At 42.2% G+C, this 18690-nt stretch overlaps 1 protein-coding gene across 1 annotated transcript; it reads right to left on the bottom strand.

Annotated features, from left to right (window-relative positions):
• Positions 1–1115: 1115 nt before the first annotated feature.
• Positions 1116–17604, bottom strand: DNApol-alpha50 (DNA primase small subunit). Its single transcript, XM_025307065.1, has 10 exons — positions 17294–17604; positions 17070–17220; positions 16804–16979; positions 16520–16718; positions 16226–16436; positions 15601–15991; positions 15289–15362; positions 14347–14480; positions 13804–13946; positions 1116–2119 (listed from the first exon to the last, which is right to left on the bottom strand). Exons 1-7 carry the CDS (start codon positions 17388–17390, stop codon positions 15334–15336), a joined length of 1254 nt encoding a protein of 417 aa, XP_025162850.1. The 5' UTR covers positions 17391–17604; the 3' UTR covers positions 1116–2119; positions 13804–13946; positions 14347–14480; positions 15289–15333.
• Positions 17605–18690: the final 1086 nt, after the last annotated feature.

Genomic DNA, 18690 nt, shown 5'->3' with positions numbered 1-18690 from the left:
CCCCTCTAGAACAAGGCGATACGCACGTCCTCGGCACGCAGACTCGGCACACTTTCGTTCGTCCGCTCGCTCGCTCGCTCACTCGTTCGCTCGTTCGCACATTCGCGCGCCTCCAAGTACGTTCGCGCCTCCTTCGGGCCTCCTCCGTTTCACTCTTGCTGACGCATCTTCACTCTTCACGACACTTTTGCTCTTGATCGCCGAAGCGCCCGCGCCCGCGCCCCCGCCCCCGCCCGCTCCGGGCGACCACCTTCTCTGGACTTTTTACCCGCGACATTCCCCGGGCGGCTCTCGCGCTTTCTTCAATTCCGCCAGCGAGATGAAATGAGAGCCAAGCTCACGCGAACGCGAGCGCGAGCGCGCTTCATACCGCTTCCTGCGCGATTCGCCATAGCCAGGGGATAGCCGCGTAGCATTCGTTCCGCTCGCTGCAGCCGCTCGCCGACGAGATGCGCTGTCCACTCGACTTCGCTAATTAATAATGGGGGCGCGGGGACTCCCATTATTAATTAGCGACCCCGCGCGATTTTTTCGCCTCTCGTTGTCTGCCCTCTCGTCCAGCCCTCTCGGCGCCTGAGAAAATTCGATGGATCCCGCGGTCTATTTTCCTGCCGACTTTCCACCTGGACGAACCTAGCGTCGGAAAGTTTTCCGCACACGGCACGGAAAGGAAATTTTACTCGCGTCGGCGCCGCCGACAACGCGCGCTGCGATAGGAGCATTTAAAAAATGGGCAGTTGCTGCTAATAACGTGTTTGATACGTGTTATCGCTCGTTATTTTCGTCAATCTGCTCCCTAGGGCCGCCTCTGTGATGGTGCTATTCATTCTTTGGAAGCGCGACGAAGTCTGCAAGTTAAGACACACTTAAGTGTATTGTATTTTTATTATTATTATATTTCAATATAATAATAATTTTAATTATAATTATATCTCAATATAATAATAATTTTAATTATAATTATATTTCAATATAATAATAATTTTAATTATAATTATATTTTACAATTATAATGTTAATTACATTTTAATAATTATTAATATCTCAATAATTATATTTTGCGATTATATTTTATAATTATTATAATTATATTTTTGTTATTATAATTATTGTATTAACTGTAAATATAGACAACGTGACATTAAAAGACGCCACACGCCGGAAGAAAAATATCTAAAAATATTTATCTGCGGTGAGTGACGCATTCGCTCGCATCGGTATTTTCGCGCTGAGAAAGGAAAAACTTTCCTCGCGCGTCGGAGCAACTTGTGTGCATTCTCCATCAAGATGGGAGAATTTAAAATTATGTTAATCAATTGTACGTATTGAATGCATGCGTTAATTAGTTGAGGTGTAAACAGCATTATCGCCGCGCCACGCGTCTTATTTTTAAATACTTCTTCCTTCACCAAGGAGGCGTCAGAAATAATGTCGCCTATCCGGGATCGATGCACGTTAATTCCGGCCGATCGCGCTCCCGCGGGACGACACGATCACGGCCGCGCGCGGGACGCGGGCCGAGGGGGAGGATTCCGCTGAAGAGGTAATAATTCAAGGTCCGACTTCGCGGGGCGTACTTCTTGCGCGATCGGAGCTTCTTGCAAAATTCTGCACGCCTGTGCTCTTCTTTTTTCTCCTTTGTCTCCCTCATCTCCCTGCTTCCTCTCTTCTCCCCCTCTCTCACTCTATCCGTCTCTCCTTTTTTCCCCGCCCGCCTAGCTCGAGAGCTCGATCTCGATACAATTTACGTTCGATTATACGCCACACTTACGCGATGTAATTTTTGTTTGATCGCCCGCGCCGTCACGCTCGACACGCATCCTTTCTTCGCCTGTCGTTTGTTAGCGATCGAACTAATTTCCTTGCCGTGATTGATCATCCCATGATATCGGGCCCTCGCCCGCCCCGCTGATCCTCGCGCACCGACTTTCTCCTTGTACTCTCGCTACGACACTCTCGGCGACCGCTACCGTGCCGCGCGTGAGGAGAGCCAATTAGTAGCCCACTAACTCCAACTCGCCGAAAATCCTGCTGTTACCGCTTTACCACGACCATGTACCATGATCCTGAAGACGAGGACGGTGAGCGGAGCTTCTCAGCTGTGCCGACGCGTCTCGCGCTGAAAGAGACAAAAAATATCAGGTCACTAAATATGAAATGCCCGATTCCGAATCCAAAGTTTGCTTCATTATATCGCAAACTAGAAGAAGTACAATTAATCAAACGCGCCTAAACTATCGACACAGTTTTGCCATCTCAATGGCAGCTCATTTATGCCAGCAGCGACGAAGCCTGAAGAGAGCGGATGGCGATGAAACCGCGAAAGGCGTTTCCCACAACTTCTTGAGAATTGAATATTTTTCCTTGCAAAAAGTGCTCCAGTGCCTGGAAGAAATGGTAGTCGGTTGGTCCGGCAAGGTCCGGTGAATACAATGGGTGACAGAAAGAGTTTCCAAGTCCAGCCCCTGTAGTCTGAGCAGCGTTGTTTGTGCGACGTGTGATCGAGCGTTGTCTCGCAAGAGGACTGGCCTGTCTCTATTGACTAATCTCGGCTGCTTAGTCGCAAGCATCCTCATCATTTCGTCCAGTTGGTTACAGCAGACATCCGCTGTAATCGATCGACCAGGTCTCATGAAGCTATAGTGGACAATACCAGCGCTGGACCACCAAACAGACACCATTAGCTTTTTTTGCTGAATCTTCGATTTCTCTTCTGACGCCCGTTTCATTCATGCGGAACTCATCTATCCAGCCTCTTTACCCCGCCGATTTGTTTCAAACGGTCCAATATTGTTGAGATAGTAACGTTGAACCTTGCTGCTAATTCATGCGTAGTTTCAAATGTATCCGCTTCCACTACAGCTTTCAGCTCTTCATCATCCACCTTGGTCTCAGGTCGCCCACGTGGCTCATTTTCGAGATCAAAATCGCCAGAACGAAACTTCTCGAAGCATCGACGTACCGTGCGTTCATCAGCCATATCTTCACCTTCAAACATTCTGTTGATACTTCGAGTTGTCTGCGCTGCATTGGTTCCACGACGGAACTCTTGTCTCGAAAATACCATGGAATTTTCGACTTATCCATAGTTACACAAAAATTGCTGCAATAAAAACCATTCGGAAGATAATCACAAAGTAAAACATGCAGTCGAAGCGATGGCGTATCTTCACAACGAAAAGAGAAAACAAAAACTGTAAAAGTAAAATGTCAGAGATATCGAATTTAGTACTCGAGGAAATGAGACATTTCATATTCAAGGGGACTGGAGGGTCAGATTACTGAAAAATCTTGCTTGTTTTTGATAATATTTTGTGACGAACTGAATAAATGTGCGAGAATAAAAATTTTAGATATACTTATATAAACATATGAAGAGTAGACAATTTTTGTTTATTAACAAATACTCATATAAATATACGTCCACTTAAATTTTAAACGCGTTTTCCTCGAAATTTTATTGTTCAACTTTATGTAATGATTTCTCCGAAATTGAGCTTCGTATCGATTTGAAATTTCAAAGCAATAATATTTGTTCATGTGGCTCTCAGGTGAACCATGGACAACTCCATCAAAATATTTCATTTCGAGATATTAATTTTTTTATTGTAAAAGAACTGAATTTTTTCCTAATAATAGCTGCCATTAATTTTGTTCGATTTTTTTTTAGTGGTTCACTGGATAATGATAAGACTCCTCAAGCTAAACATTTCTAGCTACAATTCGCTCTGATCGGACCAGCGAGAGCCGAGATATTATTACTGCAAAAACGACAACTTGAAAAAAAAGGAGAGTATATTTCAGCTATATATATCTATATATATTTATAGTTATATATATTTATATGAATATTTGTTAATAAACAAAATTTTTCTACTCTTCATATGTTGTATAAATATACCTAAAATTTTTATTCTTGCACATTTATTCAGTTCGTTACAAAATATCAAAAACAAACATGATTTTTCAACAATCTGACTCTCAAGTCCCCTTAATGACCTAATAGATGTTAGCTAAGAAGCAGACGTTAAGAAATTAATGTCGGTAAAATTGTGGCTGTACTTGTTGGCTTCGACTGTGTATATGCTCTTGTTGTTCCGACGAAAAAGTAGTAATTGCAATACTCTCTCTCTCTCTCTCTCTCTCTCTCTCTCTCTCCCTCTCCCTCTCCTCTCTCTCTCCCTCTCCTCTCCCTCTCCTCTCTCTCTCCTCTCTCTCTCCTCTCTCTCTCCTCTCTCTCTCCTCTCTCTCTCCTCTCTCTCTCCTCTCTCTCTCTCTCCTCTCTCTCTCCTCTCTCTCTCTCCTCTCTCTCTCTCTCTCTCTCTCTCTCTCTCTCTCTCTCTCTCTCTCTCTCTCTCTCTCTCTCTCTCTCTCTCTCTCTCCTCTCTCTCTCTCTCTCTCTCCTCTCTCTCTCCTCTCTCTCTCCTCTCTCTCTCCTCTCTCTCTCCTCTCTCTCTCCTCTCTCTCTCCTCTCTCTCTCTCTCTCTCTCCCCTCTCTCTCTCTCTCTCTCTCTCTCTCTCTCTCTCTCTCTCTCTCTCTCTCTCTCTCTCTCTCTCTCTCCTCTCTCTCTCTCTCTCTCTCTCTCTCTCTCTCTCTCTCTCTCTCTCTCTCTCTCTCTCTCTCTCTCTCTCTCTCTCTCTCTCTCTCTCTCTCTCTCTCTCTCTCTCTCTTCTCTCTCTCTCTCTCTCTCTCTCTCTCTCTCTCTCTCTCTCTCTCTCTCTCTCTCTCTCTCTCTCTCTCTCTCTCTCGCGACTTATAATACTCGTTGTAAAAGTGTTCTTCTGCCGACTACGATTTTTTCGCTGCGCGATTATAGTTACAAATAGTGAAGACTTTTTGTCTCAGCGCGCCTTGACACCGTGAATCAGCCCGACGACGTCGGGTTGTCATTACTCGCCGTCGTTTGCCGGCAGATTGTGAGCTTATAAGGCGATACGTCGCGATCCCCGTGAACATTGTTCCCGCTTTGTCGCTCGCCAAGGGCAAGGTGACAGATTTGCGGGAAAAACTGCGGGAATTGGGACGCGAATTGCTACGATGAAGAAAGGAACTATTGCAGCGCGACGCTTTTCCAGAAGGATACAATCCCGAGATCGAGAACAATTTGTCGGGATAAAATTTGGCCGAAATATCGGGAGTGCGCAATTATCCCATCAAATGTTCGACAGCTCGTAATTGTGATGTCCTAATTTGATTCGAAACTCGAATATAAAGTTAATAGAGGGAAATGAGTGTTTACGCACGAAAGTATTAGGAAAATTAAATAAAGGTTTTTTAGTTTTAGAAGTAAGTTTTATTTACTTTTGCATACGGTACTTAGAAAGTTTTAAAAAGTGTATAGATTTAGTCGTTTGTCATTTTTATATTATATCAAAATTGACACATTTGGGTGACATAGTTTGGACGTAATTTTACTCTGTGCATATTTTATTGTTGGAAAACTTGGAAAACACGACTAGCCTCTTAAATCGGACCACTTATTGATTGTTTATATTGTTTTTAATTTGCTCCCAAATTATAGGATTTTCTAGAAAAAGAAGAAAAACTATGAAAAACCTGTGACTATTGTTCTTAAAATCTCTAGGAGATACTACTTTTATTATTTTTATTTATTATTACTTTTATTATTTATTTTAAATTTGTTATTATTCTTTTATTTTTATTATTTGTGTTATTTTTTTTTATTTGTGTTACTTATATTTATTTTTTGGTTTAATCGAAAAACAGATTTTTGTTTAATGGTTGTTTATTTTTTATAATGAAGCTTTTAAAAACGAAAATATCTTATTTCTGTAATTTCAATTTCGCGAATGTAATAGATAAATTCTGCAATTTTATGAACATATATAAAGAGTTAACTTTTATATAAAGTAAACTTCATATAAAAATATAATATAATTTTAATAACTAATTTTAATGGTGGTTTTTATAATTAAAGAATATTTTCTTTAGTTTCTCACACAAGCCGTGATTTTAATTAATTTCTTAGTTAAGTTTCTAAGAACAAAAAAATATTTTATTTTTGTAACTGTCATGTTTATTTTTGTAATCAAAAAATATTCTTTTTAGTTTTTATATAAATGTAGAAGAGTTGTACAAAAACCTCAAAAAATTATAAAATGTCACAGACAGATGAGGAGGCACTCTAATAACTTTATCCTATTTTTATCAAGTATTCGCAAATTGTAAAAAAAATATTGAAAACTGGCCCAATATAGGCAACCCTCCCCTATGTTGCGCAGTGCTCAACGCAGGATCTAAGAAAGTGGCGTTAGACTCAAGGAAGAAAATTATTAGGATCGCGGAGAAAAAAGGAATAAGCGCGGAATCAGACGAACGAACGAACGAGCAAAGGAACGAAAGAAAACTCGCGCGGTTTCCCCGCGAAAATGTCCGGCGCGCGCGTCCGCACCGTGCGTTCTCGTGATACAATCGCGCGTCTCTCGCCGCGCGAAGGAATTAAGTCGTAAAGCTCGCAGCTCGCAACACACGCTCGCGTCAGGTGAGACGCCCTCCTGCGTGAATGCCGCGAGGGACTCATTCGGAACGGGGAAGCGCCGTGTCGTCGGTTCGTTAAACTTTCATGAGGACGCCGGCGCACGCAAGGACAGAGCAGAGACATCGTTGGTTCGGGGGGGGGGGGGGGAGCCGATGGGGAGGAGGAAGAGGATGATGATAATGACGAATGATGATTGGCCGCTCCGCTCGACCGGCAAATTGTCTGCCGACGTTCGCGTCCGCGATCCGCTTCGCGCGAGCGACGAGTTGCGCGCGGCGCGTTTCTGCATCCGCGGAGAGAAATCGCGCCGTTTATCAGTCGCACGCAATCTAATGTCTCTCCCTCTCCCCCGCGCTCTCTGAAGCTGTAAAAACGGAGTTTCTCGCGCGGGAATTATCGCGCTCCCAATTATATCGGCCCCTTGGCGCGTGCCGTTATTGTCGTTACATTTCGAGGCGAAAATTTCTAATTCCCGCGAGAGCGGCCGCGACGGCGATCTTTTAACACGTCGAGCGCCGTGATGGCGGGATGCCGCTGTGTCTCGTAAAATTGTGCGCCTAGAGAAAAGATTGCCGGAATTAACGCGCGACAATGAAGCGAAGCGAGCGGGTCTCGCTCGAGGAAAGCGGAATTTCTGGCCCTTCGAGAATGTGAATTTTACGAATATGAAGAGAGTTAACTTTCTCTCATGTGAAGTCAACTTCATATAAAAATATAATATAATTTTAATTGGTAATTTTAATGTTGGATGGTTTTTGTAATTAAAGAATATTTTCTTTAATTTCTCAGACAAATTTCAAGTTATTCGATTCGGTAGTTTTCGTAATCGTTTAGTAATCGTGTCGACGGTTGAAGAAAATGGTGTTTCCAGATAAACGCGTTTGAAGTTTCATGTATACTTTTTCCATATAGATAGTACAACAAATTTATCTTATACTCTGAACATTAATGAATACACACTGTGAAAATTTCAAGTCCATTGATCCTACCGTTTCTGTTGAAAAAATTCGCAAAAGTAGCCTTGAAGACGGCCTGCTCCACATGTAAAATCCCCCCCTTAACCTTTAGAGGACCGGGCTGGCTCCTATAGGAGCCACTAACAAACTCGAAAACTCTATGCGACACGATGGTTACATATATATATATGTATAAATTTTCCGTGAAAAAAGAATTGCAAATTTTAAAGGAAAAATGCCGGTTCTCTAAAAGGTTAAAGTTTGTTTTCCACGAGCGATGTGTTTCGACGACGAGTTCGCAAATTTATTCATTTATTCGTTTCATCATCATCAACAACAACGACGACGACCGTCGTGACAATTACAATGATAATTATTACGTATTATTAATTCATTTCCACGTTGAGGCCGCTCGAGTCACTAACTAGGACGCGCTGCAACTCAGTGAAAGTCACCCTTACTCTCCACGCACGCACGTACTTTTAATCATACGCACGCACGCATGCATGCACGCGCCGAGCCTCTTCATCCCTCCATTCATCGTCCGAGTGGAAATCGAACGTTGAGTAACGTCGATTTATTCGACTTGTGCGTTTCTCTCGCACGCAACGCGACGGTGGCACGCCGTATTATCCTTCCGCTCGTTCGTTCCTTCATTAATGGCTTTCGACGGCTCTGTGCCGTGCCGACGAGACGTCGAGATCTCCGCTAGCGGATCGCGCGCACAGCTAGATCCTAGATCTGGAAAAATCTAGACCATTGTAGTTACGGGAAAAGCCGGTGACTCGGTTTCTCGGCGTGAAACTTGCCAGTCCGATGTTACTTCTGTTTGCTCGGCTTGTCCTTGCCGGCCGCTGCGTTGTTGCGCGTCGCGGATGAAGAACTATTAAGGGTGTAATTTAATCTTGCAAGAAATTTCGAAGCCATTCCAATCACAACTATTGCTTCTTAACACTTTAATATTAATTCATGATATTTAATCATTTATTAACAATAGACGCGGTAAAAATCGTGGTAATGCCATCTTAAAAATAGAGCTGAAGAGCATCTTCGACATGCGTTTCTTTTGCATTTTTTAATCAGAAGAAAACGGCAGCTGAAGGTCATAGAATTCTGACAGAAACTGATGTGCTGATGTTGCTCCATCAATTGAGACATGTGAATATTGTTTAGACGATTCAAAAATGGTAATTTCAATGCTAACGACAAAGATCGTTCGGGACAATTAAAAAAGCTTGAAAATGCAGATTTGCAAGCATTATTGGGCGAAAATACAGTGCAATCCACCTCGAAACTTGTCAGAATATTAAATATTGATCGTACGACAGTTACTTAAACGTTTACATGATATGGAAAAGTTTCACAAAGAAGGAAAATAGGTTTCATATGAATTATCGGAAAATGCCATTGCAAACCGATTGAATATTTGCGTTTCGTTGATCGCCAGACAAAAATGAAGAGTTTTTTTGTATCGAACTGTTACTGGGGATGAAAAATAGATCTACCTCGACGTCCCAAACGAAAAGAATCATGGGTTGATCCAGACCAAGCAGCAACATCCACTTCGAGGCGCAATATTCACGAGGTTCAAAGGTTCAAAGGTTCGAGGTTCAAAGGTGTTGCTGCGTATTTGGTGGGATCGAGAAGGTGTTGTGTACTATAAACTGTTAGATCCGAATGGAACTGTCACCGCTGATCGTTATCAACAATAATTATACAGATTGAAGCGAGCATTGGACAAAAAACGATCACCAGTTGCGAACAAACGTCGCAAAGTGATCCTTCTTCACAATGCTCGACCTCATGTTGCATCATCAGCGAAGCAAACGCTATTAGAGCTGGGATGGCAAGTATGACCGCATCCCACATATTCTCCAGACATTGCTCCAGACATTCGATTATCACTTGTTCCGGTCGACGCAACATGCTCTAATGGAAACATACTTTCATAGCTTCGAACAAGTGGGAAAATATGTTGAAAATTGGATCACATCTGAAGAAGAATCTTTTTATTGTCGCGGAATCCATCTCTTGATCCAGAAAGATGGGCAAAAGTTGTATTATAGAAAATTTGTATTGTATTATAGAAAATTGTATTATAGAAAACGAAGGAAGATGTTTCGATCAAGGTACTCGTACATTATCTCGTTTGAGTAAATTAGTCTTTGAGAACAAAAATCGTCAGGACTAAATCACACTCCTAACCACGCCCAAGTTCGACGGTCCAGAATGTCGTTCTCGCGCCGAGCGATCCAATTATCGAGATACCAAAACGGCCGGGACGATCGTTCGTATACCTGGCCCGCTGGCCGCGCTGGAAGAGCGTTTCTTTTAGTAGCGATTGTTCCGCTCTTCTTCCCGTTGCGCTGAAGGATTTAACGCGCTGAGAGTGCGAAATCTTCCTAGCGGGATACGGCCCGCATTTCCGGCTCATCAGACAATTACGAATTCTAATTACAATCAGCGTGCGAAACTCGCCTTAATTTGTAAGAGATATAACTGGGGAGGGAGGAAACTCCCCGCTCCTTTGTTCTGTTCAAAAATGTATCGCTTCGCGGGATAAAAAGTCCTCGCACGGGAAACAATGGTTGGATGAAGCAAAAGTGCGCTCAAGCTGGCAAACGATAAATCTTCAAAAGTTCAGCAACGTCATGGAAATTCTGTGTCCAAGTTTTTGCATTAAAGGTTACAGTCAAAATTTTCAAATTCACATATGACTTCATAAACCAAAATCTCATCAAAATAAAATCGGTCACGCATTTGTTGTAGGAAAAAGTTAAATAGTGCAAATACCCCAAGAACCTTTGAACACCCAACTTTAGAAATATTGAACCATCAGAAATACCAAACCGCAATATTGTGTAAGAGGGGGAAGGTAAGGAGAAGAATGCGCGTTCGTATAATGTGGTAATTTCCCGATAATCCATTTTCAATCGAGGGAGGAAGGATGAGACGAGAAGATATAGCTGTGACTAAAGACCCGTCAAGTCCCCACAGCGGCTCCGTCTCGAAATCCTTCGCGATTCTTCGCAAGCAAGTTGCACCGCGTTGGCACAAAACGTCCCGTCGATAACGAGGCCTAATGAAAATCGCGTCCTCAGACGAGCGGCAATAAGCGGCTTCCCGGAAGAAGGATGGCCGCGCGTTTATTGCGAGAAAAACACATAAGCGCAACAACACGTGTTATGCCGCTTATTATTATCACGTGAGGTCCACAATTACGTGATCTAAAAAAGTTCCGTGCGTCTCAATGAAATTATTTACACTTTGCTGGTGCGCTTCACAGGCGGCACGCATGTGCTTTGTCTCTCTCCTCTCCTCTCCTCTCCTCTCCTCTCCTCTCCTCTTCTCGCCCTCTCTCTCTCTCTCTCTCTCTCTCTCTCTCTCTCTCTCTCTCTCTCTCTCTCTCTCTCTCTCTCTCTCTCTTTCTCTCTCTCTCACTTGTACAAACGCTCAAATGTATGTACATACATGCAGATAATTCTGTTTTCAACGTTGCAACACTATATCACTACTGCGCCACGAGCACGTAGCGAAAATTACCTTATGATTATGGAGAAGCTGTTATTAACCTTTAAGCATCGTGCACCTAATCGCGGCGCTCTAATCCGGCACATTGGGTCATTCGTTTGTGGTCGATTTCTTCCAATGTGAAAATTCACGGTGCATTAGAGAGAAATTAGCCGCGATTTATTTCTTGTAACTTGAGAGTGAGATAAAAGTGCCGGTTGCCGTTAATCGTCTCAAAAAACGCCCCTATTTCCGTTTCCGTTTATATTTCTATTTCTGTCGTGTTGTAATACCGAGCCTCGAACTCGGTCGTATTTTGTGGCTTTGTCCGTACTACTGCATGAGATTGTGCAAAATCACATCGGTATGATTGTTTTGGTCATTTTTTGAGCTATCAGCTATTTGATGGCTACCAAAATTAGCTGCGGGTCTATAAAAAAATGTAGGAAACTCAATTTCCAGAAATTCTGTCCATAGAGAAAGATTGCCCGTTTTTTGGACCAATTCTAAATATTTTTTTTTATAATTTGCAAATATTTGATAAAAATGGAATAAAATTATCCTTGATCTGTTTGTGACATTCTACAATTTTTTCAGATTTTTGCATATCTTCTGCATCTATATAAAATATTATGCATTTATATAAAAAACTAAAAAAAAATATTTTTTAATTATAAAAATAAAATATTTTTGTTCTTAGAAACTTAACTAAAAAATTAATTAAAATCACAGCTTTCACGAGAAATTAAAAAAATACTCTTTAATTATAAAAATAAACATTAAAATTATTTGTTAAAATTATATTAATTTCTATACGAAGTTTACTTTATATGGATGTTAACTTTTTTTATATTCATAAAGCCATTCTTTGACTACGTAATTAAAAATTGCAGAAATTATTACATCCTCGAAATTGAAATTACAGAAATAAAATATTTTCGTTTTTAAAAACTTCATTACGAAATAAACAACAATTACACAAAAATCTGTTTTTTAATTAAAATAAAATAAATATAAGTAACACAAAAAAAATTTTCCTTGCAAATTCCTAAATTGCACCGGTACAATATAAGTAATTAATAGATGGTGCGATTTTTAAGAGACGTATTTTCCAAATTACGGCAATAAAGTAAGATTACGCCCAAACCGTGTCATGCAAATATGTCAATTTTGATGTCAATATAAAAATGACAAGGAGCTAAATCAATACACCTTTTGCAACTTTCGAAATGCCGAATATGTAAAAGTGAGCAAAACTTACTTCTAAAACTAAAAAAACCTTTACTCGCTTTTCTTAATGAGACGCTTTCGTGCGTAAACACTCACTTTCCTCTATCAACTTTATGGCGATGGATGGGCCTCGCATAATATGCAAATATGGCGCTAAACCTTCGGATTCTACGAAATATACAGTTCGTACAATTTAGGAGCCGGTTCAATATCGACTTTCTCCTACATAGAAATAATCTTAATTTCAAATGATAATCACAAGTCCGGATACCGCGTTCAAAAAGTTTGGCAATCATTTTAACTTACATCGTCAGTCAGCGCAATTCATTATTAATCATCAATATCTGACTTATTTATTTATTATTATTATAAATATTATTATTATATTTATTACATTATTATTATATTATTATTATTATTATATTATTATAAAAACTTAAAAATTCTAAAGCTAAACCGCGCTTTCGCTCGTTCAATTAGCCACACAATGAGGTCCTAAATACTCTCTCAAGAATTAAGCGATCTTGACCTCCGTATTCGCCAGGTTCAACCGAAATATTTGCCTGAAACCCCGAATTCTCGCGCAGCCGGTAGCTCTCGAGAAAGCGAGAGACGGTGAGTCGCGCCGTCGCGCCGCGCCGGCCGATCTCTTTCAATCTTCAAGCCGGCGCATAAAAATCTCAACCACGCGAATTACCCCATGAGACCCGATATCCTCGGGGAAGGACTCCGACATCGCGGAGAGCCGAGACTTGAATTTCGCCAGCGCGCTTGCTTCCACGGCCGCGCGTCGAAGGACGCCGCACGTCGGCCGGATGCGCGCTCTTCTGCTCGATCTCTTCCGATAATTTGCCTACAACTTGCCTAATGGGATCCCAATCTCCGGCCGCACGCAAAAGGAAGGAAGGAAGCAAGCAGGCAGGCAGGCAAGCAGAGAACAACGAAGAGATTCCCTCTCAAACTCGTGCTTATGCACGAGTCAGCCGGCCACGAAAATTGCCCCTCGTACAACCCGACATCGTCCAAGAGATCCTCGCTTTCCCCGACGACGCCTCGCTATCTTTCATGCTCACAGCCGGTGGCCGGCGAGGGTGAGCGAGGTAAAATCGCGAGTCAGGTGAGATGTTATCGAATTAGCCCGAGACGGCGAGATGCTCGTTCCGCGTTACGACCGCACGCGAACGCGCCGCGGTGCGGCGCAACGAGTGCCGGCTCCGAGGAAACAGGAGCTGAAGGAAGCGCTGCCGCGTCCTGCCGCAGCCGGCAAAACGCTCGCGCGCGCACGCGGCTGCGTTTCTTCCTCTCGCCCTGTTGACGCTCCAACGGGACAGCGCTCGGACGGAAGGACGAGAGGGGGCGAGGGGGCAAGAGAGGAGCAGCTGGCCGCGCCGGTGTGGTCGCCGGCGATCGCTGGTCGAGCGTTCGACGCGCGACGTTTTGCGTTCACGGCCGGCCGTAATTAAGGGGGCAAGAAACGCAGCGAGCGTATCCGCGGCTCCGATCCTGCGGACAGGACCGGTGTCCATTTTCCGCGGGTTTCGCCGCCGCCGTCGACTGCTCGCGATACACACACATACGTCCCGGACAGTGGGAAGAAGAAATCTTACCGGTTTTCTCCCGTTCTTCTTCTTCTTCTTCTTCCTCCTCCTCTTCCTCCTCCTTCTCCTTCTCCTTCTCCTCCTCCTCCCTTCCTCTGCTGCTGCCCGATGAATACCGTATTACCGAGCCGGGCAACGGAAGCACATGGCGCCTAAATCCCGGGACATAATTAAGAACGTGCCGGCGTGAGAAGGCGGCGCGGGGTAATTAACGCGCGCCCATTAATTAATTACTAGACAAACGTGCGCGGCGAGAGGAATTTTTCACGGTGGTTCCAGGACGGAGGAGAGGGAGCCGGAGTCACGCGACCTCCAGGATCTCTCTCGTCGTCGCGGTCATCGCGGGGAAGTGAAGTAGACGGCGCGCGCTCACAATCGCTGAGATCTCGTTAACGCATTCCGCCGGAGCGGATACTACTTTGTGAGACGCGAGCGAGCGAGCGAGCGACGTCTCGGTTTCGCGGGAAAAATTCGAAAGTCACGCTTTTAGTCGGGTCTCGCCGAAAGCGGCGAGAGATTTCGAGCAGCGCGCTGTGTAACGGTCCTACTTACCGTGAGAGTCCTTCGAAATGCGCCGAGAGCGCCTTTACGCTCCGAAATTGTCTTCGGGAGCGACAGTCGTTACTTTTCCGACAAAAGTGGGTCCTCAGGAGTCGCTGGTTTCCGGCCGGTCCTGTGCGCGCTCGCTGCAAGTTCACAGTCTGTTCTTTGCCTTGTCGGATCGGTGCAATAAGTTCGAGTGAAGCGAAAAATATACTCGTCTCGCTCGAACTTATCGTACCGCTTCGGGGAAATCCTCGGAAAAGGACGAGTCTTCGGCGACTAACCATTTCGCTCCTTTTCTGATTTTTAACCCTCAAAAACTGCCGTCAACACACCGTCCTGGTATAAATTTATTTTAAAAATAAAGAAACCCAACAAATTCAATTAAATGTTTTACTATTATTGAATATTAGGTAAAAATGGGGTGAAATTTCCTTGGTGCCTTTAAGGGTTAATAAACAGTCGAGTATCTCTTGACATTTTACACGAAAAAAGGGTCACTGCATTCTCTCCTTTTTTAATTACACATTCGGTGGAAATCTTTCCTTCGAATGGAAAGCTGCGATTTACGGTGTAAAAGGAAAAGAGACGTGGGAATTTAAGAGCTGAGGGCATAGAAAAGTTTTTCTTCCTCTCTCTCATGTTCGCAAAAATACACCGCGCGAAATGCGTTACCGAGTCGAACTTGGCACGCGATATCTCCGTTGCATTCGCAAAAATGTCGTACCGTCGGCTGCAGTCGGAGCGCAAAAATTCGCCAAAGTAGGCTGCGATAATGAATCACGTACGTGCGGGTAATCGTACGAGTTGCGTAAAAGGAAAAGAGACGGAAAGGAATCCGAGAGTTGAGAGTAGAAAAGCTTCTCCCCATCTTTCCTTCTTTCTCATTTATTTCAACGAAAATATATCATATACGAAAAATGCATTATAAATAATATTACTATATCCAACCTGTAACGCGGCATCATATCGACTCCGTGTCGTCGCGGGGATCCATCAAAATTCCATACTGTTGTCGGTAGTAACTGAAAACAAATACTCGTTAGAGTAAATTTATAAGTAATCGTACGGTGACGAAAAAAAAAAAGAAAAAGAATGTCACGACGCAAATTGTGAGAATTTATCTCTCGACAATTCTCAAAGGATAATTTTTTGCTTCTCGAATACCGGTCACGTTCCAAAGTTGGTCGGGGTAAAAACGTTACCGTCTTCCCGCGGCTGACGCGGTACGCAGGTGGGTAATTTAATTCATCCGACACTCACGCTTGCCTTTCAGCCTCTGCTCGCGCCGCTCAGCCTCCAGGTGCCGCAAGAATTCCTGAAACACGTGGAGCGACTTGTTCAAGCTCGTCTTCTTATAATCCTTGATCCGCTTCTTATTCAGGTCGTAAGTCTCTTCCTCGGCCTTGTCTTTCACGTCGTACACGTTGATCTCCTCTATCAGCGTCATTATGGTGGGGACCTTATCGGGATCGAATTTGTCGACTGCGTTCGCGTTGAACGGTATGCAAATCTTGCCGGTTTTCGGGTGGACGCAGAAAGGCGACTTCAGCAAGTGGTTCAGACCTTTGCTCACATTGATGTCCAATCTCGGATATGAATACTGCAGCTTCACCTCTTCCACCAGGTGACGGTACAAGTACCATTTCCCTCCCTGAAATTCGAATGATATCAACGGTGAACGTGACGAAAAAAGAAAGCACCGGTCCAAAATAGTCACTTCGTAATTTCTTGTAAAAATTGCTTAAATTTTTATGACATTGCGTCATATATTTTTAATATACATAAAACTGAAAAAAAACAAACATCTTTGCCCTTGTTAATTTTTTAAAAAAATTTCGACTGCTCCAATACAAATAAGTTCCTTTACTTAACCATTGAAACATACCCCTGTCCGTTTAGATTCGACGTATTGTACAAATGCATTCCACCTTGCCTCACTGGTACTCTCCTTACTGAACAATACCTTTACCTCTTGTCTGTCCTCATCATTAGGCAGTATCGGAAGAAACTTTTCGATCCCTTCTTCTGTGCCCAAAATATTTTGCTCTTTGATGCACATTTCGATAAAGATGGGATCGATTATGTCAAGAGCACGTCTGCAATGTATCACATGTATGTATTATCATCTGCATCGACACTTTCTATTTGAAGTACCATTTGCAGCAGTATATAGACCTACTTGATGGAATGGTGAATCTTGTCACTGGTGAGATGCACTTTTTTCTTCATGAATTCACCTCCACCTATAATTTGCAAATATTCTGCGACTGCTGCGCGCACTTGTCCCGATAAACTACGTGCTAAAGAGTCGCACACCCAGCAATGAATACCTCTTCTGCCAGAAAACACCCATAAGATATGCTTGTAACCAAAGTCCGCTGCAAACACCAATGTTTGATAATTCAAAAATATTGAAAGAAATATTAAGAGCAACTATATTTTAGTGTCGTCTCATTTCCTCACATCTCAACGCACTATCCAATATCTTGCAGGCAAGTGACATAAACTTCCAGCACTTGATACAAATATCAGCTCCTTTGCAACATGTTCTCACTTCATCATAATCAGTCATGTCTATGTCAAAAACCAATTCTCTCTCGACTGGTTGAAAATTGTGACCTCTCTTTTGATCCTTTGGCCTGGAATTGAATGTAAGATTTTGTACATTAAAATGAGCCATTTTGAAAACACTTGAATAACATATAACAACAAGCAATGCGACATTATACTGGGCATTATAAACCGCTCCTATATCAATCTTATGCGGTAGCAGCCTTTTGATCTCATCCGACAGTCCTTTTTGGTCGTTGAAAGACTGGTAACGTATGTAAATATCGTCAGAGAGCGTGAACGAAAATTCTCTCTTGCTGAAAACGCCCGCTGGAAGGAAGTTAAGAGAAACATGACATTGTTGCACAGTTCATTGCATATTGACTGAAAAGCCCAAGCTTACCATTTCCATAACTCAACCACCTATAGTAATCAGCAAATGGAAACAATCTCGAATAATAAACCGGCAACAAGTCGAGCAAATCCGATACGTCACCCATTTTGTGTATATTTCTGTTGACGTGAATAAAATTACACACGAACGACTCACTCTTTAATTGATCGCTCTAATAAGATTCTTCCGCAGCAATAACGTCGCATAATCCACTTTCGTACGCAAAACTCGAATTACATCCAATATACCGGCGCAAGAATTACATTGGCGGGAACATAGAGCGAATTTTATTTAATTGAACATGTCGGATTATGTTAGGTTGGGTTGGCTTAGGTCGCCATCTGTATGTGCGGCTCTAAATTAATTCTCTTCTCACATTATTGACTTTTTTCTGTTTATAATTTTCACTGAAGAAAGTTTCATATGGGAAGACAATAATATAAGTTCTGTACAACACAACATATTTAATAACATGTTTTATTTACAATTTCATATGTATGTACCATACATGTATCGCAATTCGCTAGCTATATAAAAAACAATTCATATCTTAATTTGATCTAACAGAAAAAAAGAAAAAAAAATATGCAGGCATAAGGCGACCGATGCTTCAAGTTTCGAGTGAATTGGTATTGTTTTTATACGATACAATTTTTACAAATTTATTGAAAACTATACCGTATGTCTCCTCATTTCTCCCTTGTTGAGTTGCAGCGTTAAACAATTTTCAAAAGTTTCTCGATAATTTTGTGTAATTTCCTATCTATACAAATCGACTTACTGCACTATCATGATCTATCTTAAGCATTATACTCATGAATATCATACAAAAAGCCTCATGAAGTTTAAAAATATATATTTCGTTTCAACAACACAATTATTCAGGAGAATTGTTACTTTTTTTATTACTAATTTATTTTGAGACACTGTGCTTGTAAGAGGACATTCGCGTTAGAAATCAAATGTACGTAAAGCTCTAGAATTGAATAAAATTGCAGGTCAAAGAGCTCGGATCCATCAATCATGTACGCTTAGCAGAGCCAAACATTTATCCATACATTGCAAGGGCTTTGTGAGAGAAGCTGGTCTCTTTATAAAAAGCTCAACTTTTTCGCTAAATGCTTTCGGGATAAAAAGATCAAGTTTATATAAGTTTTGTTACATATAGCACGCCATTCCTCTACGACTTCAAATCTTTTGGGAAATTTGCATATAGAGATTACGTGTACGTGCATTTCTATATATTTATATCTACATAAGTTTAATCAGCGTAAACTTCTGTCTTACTGAATCTTCTTACTGCCATATTGACAACGTTGTAGAGTTAATTGTTTATTTATCGGGTCGACATATATGTGCTACAATATGTCATTACATGTATATTTACCTAAATCTAAATATATGTG

The sequence above is a fragment of the Harpegnathos saltator genome, unplaced genomic scaffold, assembly GCF_003227715.2.
Source record: "Harpegnathos saltator strain DR-91 unplaced genomic scaffold, Hsal_v8.6 scaffold83, whole genome shotgun sequence".
In the NCBI taxonomy this organism is placed as follows: Eukaryota; Metazoa; Arthropoda; class Insecta; order Hymenoptera; family Formicidae; genus Harpegnathos; species Harpegnathos saltator.
This window is presented reverse-complemented; position numbering and strand designations above follow the sequence as displayed.

Excerpts from the sequence above, each read along its gene's own strand:
- DNApol-alpha50 (XM_025307065.1), bottom strand. The coding sequence starts at position 17,390 with ATGGGTGACGTATCGGATTTGCTCGACTTGTTGCCGGTTTATTATTCG. Across the intron at positions 15,992-16,225 it reads TCGAATCTAAACGGACAGGG|GGAGGGAAATGGTACTTGTA; the intron begins GTATGTTTCAAT and ends TTCGAATTTCAG. Across the intron at positions 15,363-15,600 it reads GCAGAGGCTGAAAGGCAAGC|TTACTACCGACAACAGTATG; the intron begins GTGAGTGTCGGA and ends ATTTGTTTTCAG.